Below are 16,103 nucleotides of genomic sequence, written 5' to 3' on the forward strand. Positions count from 1 at the left end.
TTAATTCTCTTGAAATACATGTACAAATACAAAGCCTACTTGAAGTGCACTTCAAGCATACTTATACGTATTTCAAACGTATTACTTTTCCCTAAGGCGGCCTCGGCTGGGGAACCGTAAGAGTCGGATGCGGGTGCTTTCCTACCACCATGAGTAGCCGAGGGCGGCAGAGCACACCACCTTCGGAAACCCGATGCACGAAGAAAATCCCCCTCGCGAGGGGCACGATCAAATGAGGAGCATTTCCGGGGGCGCACGACGTTAAGTAGTTTGCGTTACGTTAATGTTGTTGCACTTGTGGCAACTGCTGACGAGAGAGCGCTCGTCAGCAGTAATTTGAATGAGTCAACAATATAAGGCGCGTTTGTAGCGTCCCATTCTGTGTCGGCTTTGTGGCGCAGTGGGTAGAGCACCATGTACATTGCGTTCCGCCCGCAGGGTCGAGGGATCGAAGCCGGGCGCCGGATGGTATTTTCTTTTATATAGTGTAGGGGGAGGGGTGCGGACAACGACAGTGCGGACTACGACGGGACAACGCGGGTGACATTGTGAGTTACTGAAATGCTCTGAATTTAAAACTACTACTGTGTGCGCCCAAAGCAGCCGCACTGCATACGCGCTGCGCGTCAGTCAGAATGTGTAGCCAACCACCCGCCCGGCCGCAGCGAGCACGTGCGCTGGTCGTGACGCCACGGCCGCCATGTGACGCGTCCCGGGAGAGGACAATTGGCTGAAGCGACGAACTGCATACCTCGTGAACCGTTGGTCACTGCCAGTGATCCATTTAGAGCATGCCAGGTTGATTTCACGGCGTGGGCAAATGAATATTCATTATGCTTTCCCGACATCCGTCTATTCAATGACTTCAGGGGGTCGCAAGCATCGTCACAACAGTAGACTAGATCAACACCACGAGCCCTTTCGCGCAGCTTGTCAGGAACATGTCCGTGGCCAAAGCCGGCGTCAGCTTTTCGCTCGTGGAAGGCCTGGAAGCGGACAGCACCCTCGCCCTGCTGCCAACCATGAACACAAAGTTGGTGCAGCTCAACCAGAAAGGAATACAGGCCATGGGCGTGCTCGGTTTGGAGCCCCTTCGACTCAAGCCGTCTGCCATGAATCCTGCTTTTGAGGTAATTAAACTTTCTTTGTTGCCGCAGGATGAACTTATCCCGAGCTCTGCTTCCCCTAAGTGCGTCATTCAAGCCCCTGTTAACATTCGCATGTCTGAAATGGAAGCAGCGTACTTCACACGTTTAAGTGGCGAAATTCATAGCATTCCATGAAAAGCTTCGTGAAGAGCCGTTCTAGGAGAACGTCTGCAGCACCAAACGAACAGTCGTATTACAGCTAGGAGCGTGTTAGAGCTGATGGTTTCGTTCCGGCATCGTCCCACTACGGCGGAAAGTCGCGTTACGGCGAAGAGTGCGTTACGGCTGAGCGTCGCAACACGGCGGAGAGTCTCACTACGACGGAAAGTGCGTTACGGCTGAGCGTCGCAACACGGCGGAGAGTCTCACTACGGCGAAAAGTGCATTACGGCTGAACGCCGCAACACGGTGCAAGGGGGACAGTTTCAGCCGTGGAGCGGTTCAAATGATCTGCAGCTGGTTTCATGCACCATTGTCGCAGCTGTGCGTTACGTGCAAGAGCCTGCATATATATGTTGCCCCGTCTTTCTCGCATATTCATTGTTTTAGGGCACTTGTTTTATTTTTTCGCGTGTTTCACGTGTTTATTTTTTACGGCTGAAGGTGGTGGTGCGGCTAAATGTGCGTTACGGCTGAAAGTTGCTGTAACAAATCACCAAGAGCCCACCGGAGAAGTAGAACCAGGAACAGCAAAGAAAACCTCTAAGAGAAACCCGAAGCCCCAGCCAAACCGAGGAGCACCAGCGGGGTCGGAGCCGGGCAGGGAAACAGCCTTTCCCTTACCTCGATTGCCCGCCGCGGTGGCCGCTTTTCAGATGAAGGCAAAATGCGAAACGCCCGTGTGGTTGGGATTTTGGTGCACGGCAATGATAACCAGGTGCTCAAAATTAATCCGGAGCTGTAGTTACGCCGTCCCTCATAGCCCATGTGTAGCTTCGACGCGTTACACCCCAAAATAAATCAAGTCAAAGCCTCTGCGTAATAGCCCCGTCACACGGGCACTTTCAATCGCGAATGAGTTGAGTCGGATTGAGCTCAATTCGGATCGGGTGCTGCTACACGGCAGTTTCAATCGCGATCGAGCCCGATCCAATCTTGGTTTCTCGAGCTTGACTGAAGTTTCCAAACGCGATCGGACGAAAGCGGTGATACTCTCGTCCCGCTGAGTAATGGCAAAGACGGTGACAACTTCAAGTAATGCCACAAATCGTATCAAATAACTTTACCTAAATAAGCGTGAGTAACATTTACATAGTTCTGTATAACTACGACCGCGCAGTTACCAGACGCGGGACGCGAAGGCGTCAGTATTAACTCTATGCCGCGAAGTTAAGGCCCCTAAAATTACTACACTTTGATCTTATTTTAGGGGCCTTACGCGAAGTATATTTTTAGCGCCATCTGGCGTACGGGAGCGCAACCGGTGCAACTTCCCGATCGGGATCGACACGTACCGTGTAGCTGCGGCGGTGTGTCGAGCGCGCTGGAAAAGTAAATCGCGCTTCGCTTCCATCCGGACTGAAAGTGCCCGTGTAACAGGGATATAAAATGTCAAAACTCCAACTGAAAGGTCAGTAAAAGTCCCCTCCAATTTCTGCATTTGTACTTCTTTAACGGCACGGTGTTTATTTATGGTAGGTTACTAATTCTTGCCTTACTACTCTCAACGGCTTACTTAACTGGAACTAAAGAGAAAGAAGTAAGTTGCAAAGTTAGTCCCAGTACTGCCGGTTGGTTCGTCTTCATCTCTCTCTCCCCCTCTTTCCATCTGAACATGCCACGAGTTTTCAGCCCACAAGCTTTCCATTTTTGGCTCAGGCCACGAGTTATTTTTTTTTTCTTTTTCAGTGATATCTGTATTCACGGTGCTGTCGCCAGCGTACCGTAAGTCAGAACAGGGCTTTCAGGGCCTGTTTTAAATACAAGGCTTAAGACAAGGTTAAAGATAGGTATTGCCCCCTCATGTTCTTTTGACCTTATTCCCTCCAGATTGATTTTTATTCCACTTACTCTAGCATTTCAAGGCGTTTTTTTTTGCCGGAGGAGGCAACTGGGATGATTCTAAATGTACCGCACAATAGCGCCGGACTCGCTGCACACTGTTCTGGTTGCTGCAAGGTGTATATTTCACAATAGCAATCTAAATAATCTGAACACAACTAAGAGATATTGCGCGCGCGCGGTTATGGTTGAGGACATAGTGGCTATTATTGTAGTACAAAAACGTGGAATATATTTATGCTTGAGAGCTATCAATTAACACCCAAAAAAATAAAAGTGCCCGAAAACAATAAAAAGGCGGGAACGGCACGTCAACATATATATGCAGGCTCTTCCACGGAACGCACAGTTGTGACAATGGTGCATGAAACTAGCTGCAGAACATTTGAACTGCTGAAACTGTCCCCCCTTCTGCTGCCGTGTTGCGACGTTCAGCCGTAACGAATTTTTCGCCGTAGTGAGACTCTCCGCCGTGTTGCGACGCTCAGCCGTAATGCACAAGTTTTCCGCCGTAGTGAGACTCTCCGCCGCGTTGCGACGCCGTGATGCACTCTTCGCCGTAACCCGACGGTCCGTCGCAGTGGGACGATGCGTAGCTGCATGCCAACTGAAACTGCCACCCGGTGGATGTCAGTTCCCTATGGCTGAAGGCGGCAGTGCGGCAGAAAGTGCGCTACGGCGGAAACTGGCATCACGAGTGAGAGCCTCATTATGGCGGAAACGGGGCGGGAAGGCACGCGGCCATTCAGCGTCACCACTCCCTGAACATCTAAAATAAATGGCAGCAGGCGACTAAAAAAGGGAAGCGGTGGCAAGTTCACAGTACTCTTAATCTGGTTCGTTGCACTGAGGTTTCTTTGCTTACCAGCACATTGTTTGGTGCTAAGTAACAAGACGCACTTTCGTAGCCATCAAAATATTATACGCGTTTATTTCGCGCCTTCTGGGGGGACATAAGCGCGCTTTTTATTCGCGTATATCAATACCTAGCGTTTTTTTTTGCAATAATAGTCCTATATGTCCCCCTTATCAGTCTGCTTTTAACCAGATTACAAAATTTCGCGGTTGAAATAGCAATGCACAGTGCCTGCTCACAGAAGGGCGCAGCCAAACGCGGTGGAATATTAAAAACTGAACCCTGAACCACCTTGTGTGGAATGTTCTTTTAGTTTAAGAAGATTGCGTTTAGCTTCAGCTTCTTCCTTGTGCGTAGTTTTAGAGTTGTCTTAACGGCTACTTGCAAAACAATTTCAGTTCCCATAAAAAAACGCCAGTCACAGGAGTTTTCTGAATCCATGCTCTTTCAGCAGATTGCCTTGTGTTGACCACAAAAAGTAATCATCTAACTTTACTCTGAACTAATTGCGGCAACTAAATAAAACTCTGCCTATGGTAGTCATTTAAGCGGCTAATAGTCGTAATTTTTCCGGATACTTTCGCTTTTCTATAATCATACCCCATCCACAATGATTTAATGTGCACTGCACAACAGGCTGTGCGGGAAATCCAGCGTGCAAGGCCCAGCGTATGGTGTTATCTTTCAAGTCGGCTCCATCACTTACAAAAAACGCATTGCTGGGAAGAACCATTTCCAGGGGAAACACAAGCCGTCGTATATCAAAATGTAAGGTCCAGGATCTTCATTTAGTTTTCTGTATGAATTTTCCTATACTGGGAACCGATTATCGCGGGGCGGGGAAACCTGCTCCGGAGAGAGCTTTACACGATGCCAGTGGAGGCTGTCGTCAAGGTCAGGCCTAGAACTTCTGTGCAGTTGAAATTGCGTCTCGTCGCTTCTTATTAATACTCAAGCAGAGAGGCTTTGCAGTGGATACGAGCTTAAAAAGAACTGCATCAGGAGGAACAGCACAGCCGGCGGCCCCTGTTTCTTCGTCACAGACCCGGCTGTTGCATCATCATCATCAAAATCAACGGTCCACTAGGTCCACTACAGGGCGAATGCCTCTCTCATTGATTCCAACCGCTGCTATTACGCGCCGCTCGAGTCCATTCCTATGCTCCAAAATTGCCTTTTGTAGCGTAAGCTGCACTGGCCGAGGTTGAGCAGTTTCGCGTGGACCTTGAACGGCCGTGCTGCGAAAGCGCGAGGACCATTGGATTGGATTGGATTGCATTGGAGACTCGGGGCCATGGGTTAATCAGCGTATTCATGGGAGGTTGTGGCCGTTAGTAGGTTGTGGCCGTTACTACACCAGGGTGGCCAATCCTCGTCTGGTGAAGAAGTGCCTTACCGGCAATGGTCGCCGGGGTCAGGCTTCGCCCCAAGGCCCATTCTGCAATTCTATCAATACGAGTATTTATTTTTAATCCTGTGGGAATTCTCCGGCACCACGATTCGAACCACGGTCCTTCTTCAGGCGAGGCGGATGCTCTGCCTCTACGCCACCGCTAAAACCGCTGCCGTTATGAGCAAGCATTTGACTCTGTCGAATCCTCAGCAGTCATTCAGGCATTACGGAGCCAGGCTGTAGATGAGCATTCTGTGTGAATACTAGAGGATATCTACAATGGGTCCACAGCTACGATCATCTTCCATAAGGGGACCAGTAAAATACCTATCAGGAAGGGCGTCAGGCAAGGAGACACACTCTTTTCAATATTATTCGCAGCATGTTTACAATAGTATTCAGAACACTGGATTGGGAACAGGTGCGAGTAAGGGTTAATGCACAATACCTCAGAAACCTCAAATTTGGTAATGACGCTGCCTTGCTAAGGAACTCCGGGGCCAATTTGCAAAGCATGCTTTCCGCACTGGACAAACAGAGTAGAACCGTGGGCCTGCAAATTAATTAGCAGAAAACCAAATTAATGATCAATAACCTCGGGACAGCACAGCGGTTCCAGATAGGTACTGAGGCAGTGGAAGTGGTAAGCGAATATATCTACTTAGGCCAAGTTATGACCCGGGATCCCAACCATGAGGCAGAGATAATTAGAAGGATAACAATGGGGTGGAGTGCATACGTCAGACATTCCCAGATAATGAATGGCAGCCTACCATTGTCCCTGAGGAAGAAAGTGTATGACAGCTGCATCTTATTTTTTCTTTCCGATGGGCTACATATGTTGTTATTCTTCACCGCTGCTAACCCGTAACCCTCCGGCCTCTGGGGTGGCCCATTGGTTAGGTGACCGGTTTCACGGTGTACGTCTAATGACAGGGACAACCGAAATGATCTCCACGAGCTCCGTACTGAAATTAGAGGAATGAAGGCGAGCATGGGCTTCATTAATAAGGTGTTTGAAGATATGAAAAATAAGTTTGAAGTTGAACGGGCGAAAGCGTTGAAAAAGAAAAATTACGAGCATGTTCCCGTTCCGGGAACATGCTCGTAACATCGCACAACTCGAAAAAAAGGTTGTTCAGTGTGAGCAATACTCGCGGCGGTCAAACGTAGAAATTCGAGTAGTCACTCAAAAAGAAAACGAAGACGTTGCGGATCTCGTCGGCAAGATGTAGGGATGTGATAGGTGAACCTATAGCCGCTGGTGACACGAAGGCGTGCCATAGCGTGCCAACTAGGGAGGTTGGAAGTCCAACATTGTCGTTCAGCTTAGAAGCCGCGAGAAGCGGGACTCTGTTCTGGAGCAATTCAGCAAATTCATAGTGAAAAACAACGAGATGGGAATCTCGGAGGAATCACAGATTTCCCTGAATGAACATCGTAGGCCGACATTGAAGCAACTACTTGCGCTAGCGTCAAGAAACGCGAATGCGGATGGCGATTCGATTTTACTAGAAATGGCAAGATCTTTGCACGCAAACTGGAAAACGGCGATAGGATTCGCATTGAGACTGACCCTGACCTTAGCAAAACAGTTTAAGCCCTGCTGACGTCTAGCTGGCAAGCGAGCGTCACTTCAACAGGCATATTATAAGGATTTTGGGTTTCCAGAAGAAATCGGATTGCCTGCCAATGCAAAAGGCGCAACCTCAGCCATTCATATTAGCGTAAGCTCTCTATCCCCTAAGCAAGACCAAGTTTCTGTGTTCCTTGGTGAGTTTAAATTATCCTTTGACGTCATCATGTTTTCAGAAACGTAGTATCTCGATGATAGCGTTATGCTTGTACTCAAGGTTACAACCACTAGTAGAATCAATCGTACTAAAACGCGTGGTGGAGGGGTAGCGTTGCATGTTAGCTGGCATATGCCTTGCAAGGTTAACGCACAATTCACGCACAATTTACGGAGTATGAGTTAGCGTGCTTACATCACAGAAGCGGCCTTTTTGCCGTTACTTATCGCCCCCCGTTTGGTAGTCCGAGGGCGTACATGCTGATTATGGAACAGTTACTTGACCACGCCACACTGAATAAGTACAACGTACACATCGGAGGGGATTTAAATATAAGTTTAGTGGATAATAACAGTCTTACTCGGGAATTTAGCATGAAACTACGCATCCGGATGGTACAACGTAATAACCACGCCCCCTGGAGTTACACCGACCAGCCAGTCCCTTTTGATACTTTTGTTATTAGCTGTGATGCCATGGTCCAAACAGCTGGTACAATAACCTGTGATATTAGCAATCACGGCCCCATATTTAACGCTTACACACAATCAGATTAGCACAGACTTGTCGTTCCCCTGAGTTCACGTATGGATCATTTTAAAACACTAACATGGACGCGTTCGAGTTGCGTGTACTGGAACAGGACTGGTCAACTATCGACGGTAAGAACAGCGTAAACGACGCATACACTGAATTATCGCAAATACTTTGTCGTCCTTACGGATCATCTTTTTCTTTAAAGATAATGAAGGTTAAAAAAGATTAGGAAGCCTTGGATAGGCCCTGTTCAAATAAAAATGATTAGTAAAAAAACAAAACTTATAAGGCGTTCTTGCGTACTCGGAAGCCTCATAAGCTGGCTGAATTTTTTAAGTGTCCAAGTAAACTAAATTCCGCGCTGATTAAGGCAAAGGTGACGTTCTATGAAAATCTTTTCCTGCACGCTACTCAACAAGACAGTAACAATGTTCGGAAGAATAATAATAAAGCCTTCAAAATGCAGAACAATACAGAATTCATGGCATAGTTAAGAGTACAAAATAAAATGCTAACAGGAGTAGCGCTAGCAGATTATTAAAGACGATAGTCTTTCTTGGGCTACTTAAACCTGGGAATTTTGGTCTGTCTGTATGTCTGTTTGTCTGTCTCTCTGTCTGTCTGTAGGTGACTCGATTCAGCCACCCGGCCAAATTAAAATTAAAATTGCGCAATAGTCTTATACACTCACAGCCTAACGTAAACATCTAAGTCCGGTTTATATGTTCATACGTGTCAACGTTGTTGAACAAGTACAAGATATTACGCAAATATAAGACAGGAAAGTAGTACACAAGAAATATTTACAGTGTTCCTTTAACAAAAAATTGGGCCCATCTCCCCGCGAGGGGGACTCGAGTAAATGCGTCGCATAGGGGGTGGGTGTATTGCGTTAACGTTTAGTGTTTGGGGAGTTGGTGGTAGTGAATGCGTTGTATCAGCAGCTTCTTGACGTAGTTTCAATGAGTCAAGGATATAAGGCGCGTTCGTAGCCTTTCATTCTGTGTCGGCTTTGTGGCGCAGTGGGTAGAGCACCATGTACCTTGCGTTCCGCCCGCAGGGTCGTGGGATCGAAACCAGGCGCCGATAAGTATTATTTTTTTATATAGTGTAGTGGGAGGGGTGCGGACCTGTTGAGAGCGAGGAGGGTAGCGTGATGCGGGAGAAGAGGAGTGGGGGAGAGGGTGCGCCTGCGCGCTGAGCTGTTGCGGACGGACGGCGGACGCTACATGCGAGTTAAAGAAATGCTCTGCATTTAAAAAACTCATGGATGCTTGGTTTTTCGATAGCTAATGACATTCTACATCTACTGAAGAAAACTGCCGCCTCCCCGCGGCATATAAAAAATCACGCCGCAATAGCAATGAGAAGTTCCACTAGCTAGGTTCCACGTTCTGCTTGGAACGCACGTGGAGCACGGCCACGCGGTTTCATAAACCTTGTAGTCGGCCGCCTCCATTCACGCGTGTCTCCGCTGAACTCCAGCGCTGGCATCGAGCCACCCGGCCTGTAGCAGTGGAACGCGGTAAATTCAAATCGCCTTGAGCAAACCCTTGGTGTGTTTACATTGGGATGAGCGCGACTGTGCAGCAACAGCATGAGAGGTGAGCGGGAAAGCAAGAAGGGGGGGGGGCATTTCCTTGGCAAATGTCTACAAAGACTATCGTCTTTTGACGACATTTGCTACGAAAGGAGCAGATCTTAGTCGCACGATGTCCCTCGACCGTCGGCGGCGGCGTCCACACGCTCACTGCGCATGCGCGTCGCGGCGAGGCTCAGGTGCGCGTCTCTCCCCCTACCTTCCTCATTCTCAACAACAGGTGCAGCGTTGTTGTCCGTCCGCACCCCTCCCCCTACATTATATAAAAAAAGTAATAGTTATCGGCGCCTGGTTTCGATCCCACGACCCTGTGGGCGGAACGCGAGGTACATGGTGCTCTTCCCACTGCGCCACAAAACCGACCCAGAATCAAAGGCTACGAACGCGCCTTATATCCTTGACTCATTCAAACTACGTCAAGAAGCTGCTGATACATGGCAGCAGTTGCATCGATCTCGTCTTCACCAATTGCTGCAACGCACGACCACTGCTTAAAGACCCCTTAACAGTACAATTTAGCGACCACAAAGCCGTTGTTCTCAGCGTCCAATACAACGAAAACAGCAACAAATAAATAAATAACGACTTACAACAACCTACTCCTTGCCTTCACTTGCGTCACAAAAAAAAAGAAAAACCCATCTCTCCACGAGGGGGAACTCGAGTCGCAAAATCACGAAAGTAATAATGAATATATGAAAGAAATACTTATAATTATAGTAATAAGCAATAATAGTTAACACATTCACTGCCAGCCCACCACTACCCCCTAAACACTAACGTTAACGCAATACACCCACCCCCTACGCGACGCATTTACTCGAGTCACCCCTCGTGGGGAGATGGGCCCAATTTTTTTTGTTTTGTTGTGTTCCGCACAATAAACTATGTGCTACGAAAGTTATCCCTCCCCTTGTAGCGGTTGGCGTACGCGCTCGCTACAAGAGCCGTCCTTGCATAGTGGCGTGGCTCTCTCTAACCCGTCGTTGTCTGGGCGAGAGTAAGAGTAGTAAGAATAGCAGCCTTATTCTATTCTAATGCGACGTGTTCACTATCAGGCGCACAACATTTCGGCTCCCTTTTCGCCCTGAATTGCGCGATACCAACCATCGAGGTACACCGTACGCCGCCGTTTTTTACTGTAGGCTGCTTGTTAGAGGCACTACATTGCAGGGTAAGAGGATGAGACATGCCAGGGGGACCGGGGCGCTGTCAGGTTCGCACAATAATAAAAAAAATTAGTAAACTGTGGAAACGAGACTTTCTGTTTATGTAACCCCAATCCCAAACAAATACACACAACAGAGAGAGATAAACAAGAGAAGAAGAATGGGCAGCTGTCACAATACGGTAAAACAGTTATTCGTTCAAACCGGGGTTGGGGGGAGTCACACTCCGGGAATAAAGGAATAGGACGCAGAAAATGCGGCTACCGGCACAGGTCGAAGTAGCCTTGAAATGTCCAAGTAGTGTGTCGTTGACGCGGTAGAACGGCGCTCTCCGAGCTCCCGTCACCGTCGTGGGGAACACAGATTTCTCGAAGCGCCGCTGTCGTTCACCGATGTCCGGCGGGACGAATTCTTTGCGGATGAGATGCCTTGTAGGTTGCACCTGTGGAGGACCTTTTGGAGCACGGCATGGGTCCGGTCGCCCGACCGCCGAGCATCCCGGTCACTCTCCACACTTCTCAGTCTCTCTTCTTTCTCAGTGTTCTTCAATGGCTCGCTTCTGCCGCCAGCCGCTGTCGCTGGCAGCTTTCGATTGGCTGGTCGCCGGCGCGAGCTCGTGCCGTGGTCGTGAGTGCTCGGCGCCGTAGCTGTTGTCAATCAAACTTGGCACCTCTCGCATATTGCATTCTTCGTAGTTTCTTATCGTCCTCTTCTTTAAACAGCGTTTTTTTTTTGTCCGTGCGAATTCTTCGCATGACAGCGCTGACGTCAGCGTTGGGTGGCCACTCGGGAGCTACGAAAAAGAGCCTATTAGCACGTGGACCAGTGACTTCAAAAATCCCACCTCACTTTTGTTTCAGGCACTTTCGCAAGTTGTGAAGGTAAATCCTGATGGTATGGTGTTCCTTGGAGTTTCAATTACATCACACCAAGTGGCCAACTCGTTCATCGAGGAGATCCTCCGTGTCCGGTGAGCAATTTTGCTAATTCCAGTGCAATGCTTGCTTAAAATTATGCATGTAACAAAAACGGTTTTAAGAAAGTCAGGATAGTAGGGCGTATGAACTTCTGGGGGACAGGAATAAATAATGCAAACTGTATAGATGACTAGCGGTAGTACAGGGCGGCCCGTGTGGGCCACTATGCTAGGGATACTAATAGGTATAACACGTGTTGAGCTACCCATCACTTTTCATAATTAGTTCACCGTGGAGTGGTACACAATAGGGAACTTACCCCTGCTGTGAATACATGGCCGCCTACCAGAGGCGTGTGGTTGTGGAAAACGACTGGAACTTGCGCTTTCTTGAAACTATCCTGCAACAAACTGTACAACGATAGTGTGCTCGAACAACTGCTTGCCGATGCCGCTACGGTGCCAACGGCCAATGAGCAACACCAAATGCGGGATTGTGCAAAAGACCCATTTCCTCCCATTAATTCCTCGGGCCAATGTATGGTGCGTTTGGTCGCGTGTACCAACCGCTCAACTATAAACTCGTTACTAGAGCGGCTTAGGGTCTTGCCCCCCGCGCTCCAATTTTTTCTGCAAATCAAAGCTATTTCGCTCTGTCTACACGTGGGAAGTGTTACCTCAGTAGGTAGCACTTAGATAGCCATCACGCTCAGTTTTATAAAAAGAAACACGACTTAATAATTGTGGCATGTGGTTACGGAAAACCTCAAGAGATGGCGAGCGCTATTCAAGCGCGCGAAAATTGATCCTAATTACACTTCGTGAGGGGTGCGATCTACAAATTCCGCTGACCTATCTTAGTTTGGCTGGATAAAATTGTGAAATGTGTTTTTAGGGATTTGTGTGGGCCGTATTTGTAAGCGGAAATGAATTGTATATATCTACGGGTTGACTCGTAAATGAGAAATGCTTAAAAACACAAAGTGTTTCAAAATTTTCATTTCTCCCGATTTGGTGGCTCTTAGAGAAACCTTTTGTAAAACCGTTTTTAGACATTTTCACGGGTTACTTATATCAACAAAAACGTTCCCGATATTCTAGGCCGTAGAATTACAAAAAAAAAATTTTTCCACACTTTTAGCGCTTTTTACTGTTCCAATGGTGTAACATCATTAACGTTCCCGATATTCTAGGCCGTAGAATTACAAAAACAAATTTCCACACTTTTAGCGCTTTTTACTGTTCCAATGGTCTAACATCGTTATGATTTCCTACATCATAATAGCAATATGCTCCAGAAATTTGAAGTCTCTACAACGAGGAGTTTGTCCGGGTCTTTGCACCACCTGTTAGACCTTTTGGGTCCGTCAGGGGCGTAAGTTTAAGGTCTAGTAACCTTATCAGTGGATGGTCACGATTTTTAGGTATGTATTAATGTTTTAGGGAAAACATTGGCGGATACGAACAAGGTTATTTTTTTGCACTTAGGAGATTGGGCTGTCTAAGCATAGAAGAATAGAGGCGGGTGACGTCAGACATAGACAATATATGTAACGAGACAAATTACATTCCAAATGCAGAACTAAAAACGCAAAACAAATTTAAGCGCTACAGTTGCTAAATGAACAAGTACACCACTTTCCTGCAGGCGAGAGAATTCAAGTGGCTCGGAGCGAAGATCTCCTGAGCGTTTACGCCCAGCCGAGAGCTTTACGAACGAGATTGATTGTAGGGTTTAACGCGCCGACGCAACGCAGGCGATGAGGCGCGCCGTAGTGGAGGGCTCCGGATTACTTTTGACCACCTGGGGATCTTTATCGTGCGCCGAAATCTAGTACACACGGGCGTTTTTGCTTTTCGCCTCGATCAGAAAAGCGGCCACCGCGGCCGGGAATCGAACCCGCGCCCTCGTGTTCAGCAGCGCAACCTCTTCCACTGAGCCACCGCGGCAGGTGCGCTTCCCGAACGCACTGCTCTCGCCTGCCTCCAGCATTAGCCACATCTTGTTTTTGTTTTAATAAAATGGATTGTTGGGCGAGTTGGTTCATGGCTTCAAGAAAATTAAAAAGAGCGCAAAGGACGAGGACAAAGAAACACAGTAGACGGGACGCGCGCTCCCGTCTACTGTGTTTCTTTGTCCTCGTCCTTTGCGCTCTTTTTAATTTTCTTGTTTTTGTTGTTGCTGTTCCTTATAAATAATGGCGCATACCCAATCAGGGGATCGGCCAAATATCAGTCGTTAAACCGAAAGAGACTACTGCCTAGGTACTCGAGGAAAATTAGAAGAATTTGGAAGCTTTTTTCTTCTTGGGTTTGAGGAATCGAGTTTGAGAATCAGTCAATATAAAATAAAACAAAAAGGGAAATAAATAAATAAATAAATAAAGAAGAAGAAGAAGAAGAAGAAGGAAGAGGAGGAGGAGGAGGAGGAGGAGGAGAAGAAGGGAGAAGAAAATAAGAAAAATATTCAGAAATGAAGACTTTTGGAGGGCTTTGGTGAGGTGCCAGAAGAAAGCACGAATTACGTTGGGAATCTTTTGGAATTTTCTACGAAGCGCAGAAGAGCAGGACAAACATGCCGGCGGCAATATCCCGCTTCTGAACGGCACTGATAATGCGAATGCCAGGCTGTGAAGCGGTACCTCAAGGAGCTGAAGTCTGAGGCTTGAAAATCGTCGACAGAACAAAAGGAAATGGTCGACAGATTCTTCATCACAGTAACTGCACATAGCCGACTGCGCCAGACGAGACCTCTGGAGGTATCTATTCAACTGGAGCTCACGCCATCCAAGGCTCATTAGAATAACATCCAGGTCGAGTGAAGGGCACCAATTCGGTTTCCAGGAGAATTTGAATTGACAAAAATCTCTCAATGACAATAAGACTGATTCGTGCTGCCCTTGCAGCGTCAACAATTTACGGAACCTTGCGGCGGTTAATAAAGGCGTTGTCTCAATGAAATCGACTACTGGCCCTGGTAGTGCTACCCTTGCCAGTGAATTTGCGGTTTCATTAAATGTGATTCCCACATGCCCAGGAACCCAAAGAAGGTAAACTTCAGTAATATGAGGTTGCAGAAGTGATCGGAACGTCCGTAGAAGAGGTGAGTCTTTAGGAGAAGGAAGGGCTCAGCCTACGGATAGGGAACCTGTAATTATGACTGGAGACGATATCGATCTGTCAAGCTTTCGTAGTGCCAAGACAATTGCGAAGAATTCCGCATAGAATATAGGGATAAAATCCAACAGACGAACCAAAAAGGACCAATTTAGGGAAGGGAAAACAATACTTATTCCAGATTTTTCATCTCGTTGAGAAGCATCTGTATGTATGATAGTAACTTGCTGAATTGAGGCCAAATGATCATGTGGGATACCATTGAGCAATCGGGCAGGTAGCATTTTAGCATTTTGAGGAAAGATGGTACGGAAGTTGACCGTTAACGTATTACCCATATCGAGAGATGTAAGTACGTTATTGACCGCAACCCCTAATGGAGACAGCAAGCTTTGTGCGAGAGTAACTTGCGGCCGATAGGACCTGTACCACTGGACTGCCAGAAACCCATCTGGCTCAGTCACAAAGATAAACTATGCCCTGTTAACCCCCGCGTCATAGGCTCACAGAAAAGTATCCACAGTGAGTATTCGAAATCGGTGTAACGGAGGGGAAACCCGGGCTTTCAAATAAAGTAACGCATTAGCTGCATTTTTAGGTAGCCCTAAACAGCAGCGAAGAGCCTGGTGTTCCACAACTAGGCGATGGAGCTTATATGTTGCAGACCCCGAGAATAGAACACACCCGAACTCTAAAATAAGGCGCACGTACTTACGGTATGCCATCAGAAGAGAATCACAGCACATTCCCCTCTTTCTATGGCTGAGGCGCCTCAAAATGCCAACAGCACGTGCTCCTTTAGTGGCTATACGCTTTATATCTGGACGTCAGTCAAGTTGGCTGGTGTATACTACCCCAAGGTATTTTAAAGAATCAACCTGTGGTATGATGTGCTGACGGTAACAGAGAGGGATATTAAAGGAAAAAGTGGACTGAAAAGCTAGAACTGAGCATTTGCTGGCATTAATTCGGAAAGAGATATTGTCTAACCAGGAATCTAAAGTATTCAGATACGACTGCATTAATAAATACAGTTCGTGTATGTGAGAATCTGACTCGAAAAACGCGATATCGTCGGCATAGGCGTAAGTATGGACACCCGGCGAAAGGACAGCTCCCTGTGGTACACCTCTTTTCTGCGAGTGCCGAGATGAAGAACAAATGATGCCCCTCACACAACAGAACTGCCTGTCCTTTAGGAATTCATAGAGCCATGCTATAATGTATCTAGGGAAATTTAATTTCTGTAACCTAGACGTTAACACAAGGTACTCGACGCTGTTGTATGCATTTGTAATATCTAAGGTCACTAGAGCCGCAACCTGTTTATATCGACGGGCAAGTTTTATACGACTTTCAGGGTCGATGTGGGCACTCCAAATAGAACAACCTGAGCGAAATCCAATTTGATTTGCGGTGAGGATATTATACCTAGACAAAAATTCTATGATTCAGTGAAGCAAAATCCGCTCAATTAGTTTTACTACGTTCGAAGTCAGACACATAGGCCTGATATTATCAACGGCGAGGCCCTGACCAACATTCTTCGGTATAGGAACTATTTTAGCTATCC

At 47.3% G+C, this 16,103-nt stretch overlaps 1 protein-coding gene across 1 annotated transcript in view; it reads left to right on the forward strand.

Annotated features, from left to right (window-relative positions):
* Positions 1-998: 998 nt before the first annotated feature.
* Positions 999-16,103, forward strand: part of LOC144165041 (uncharacterized) — a 57,820-nt gene continuing 42,715 nt past the window's right edge. The window contains exons 1-2 of the mRNA XM_077695199.1: positions 999-1,130; positions 11,358-11,467. Coding sequence (XP_077551325.1) covers positions 1,023-1,130; positions 11,358-11,467 — 218 coding nt within the window. The 5' untranslated portion in view covers positions 999-1,022. The remainder of the gene's footprint in view (positions 1,131-11,357; positions 11,468-16,103) is intronic.

The sequence above is a fragment of the Haemaphysalis longicornis genome, unplaced genomic scaffold (genome assembly GCF_048455015.1).
Source record: "Haemaphysalis longicornis isolate Haplotype H1 unplaced genomic scaffold, Haemaphysalis longicornis Haplotype H1 scaffold_14, whole genome shotgun sequence".
NCBI lineage: Eukaryota > Metazoa > Arthropoda > Arachnida > Ixodida > Ixodidae > Haemaphysalis > Haemaphysalis longicornis.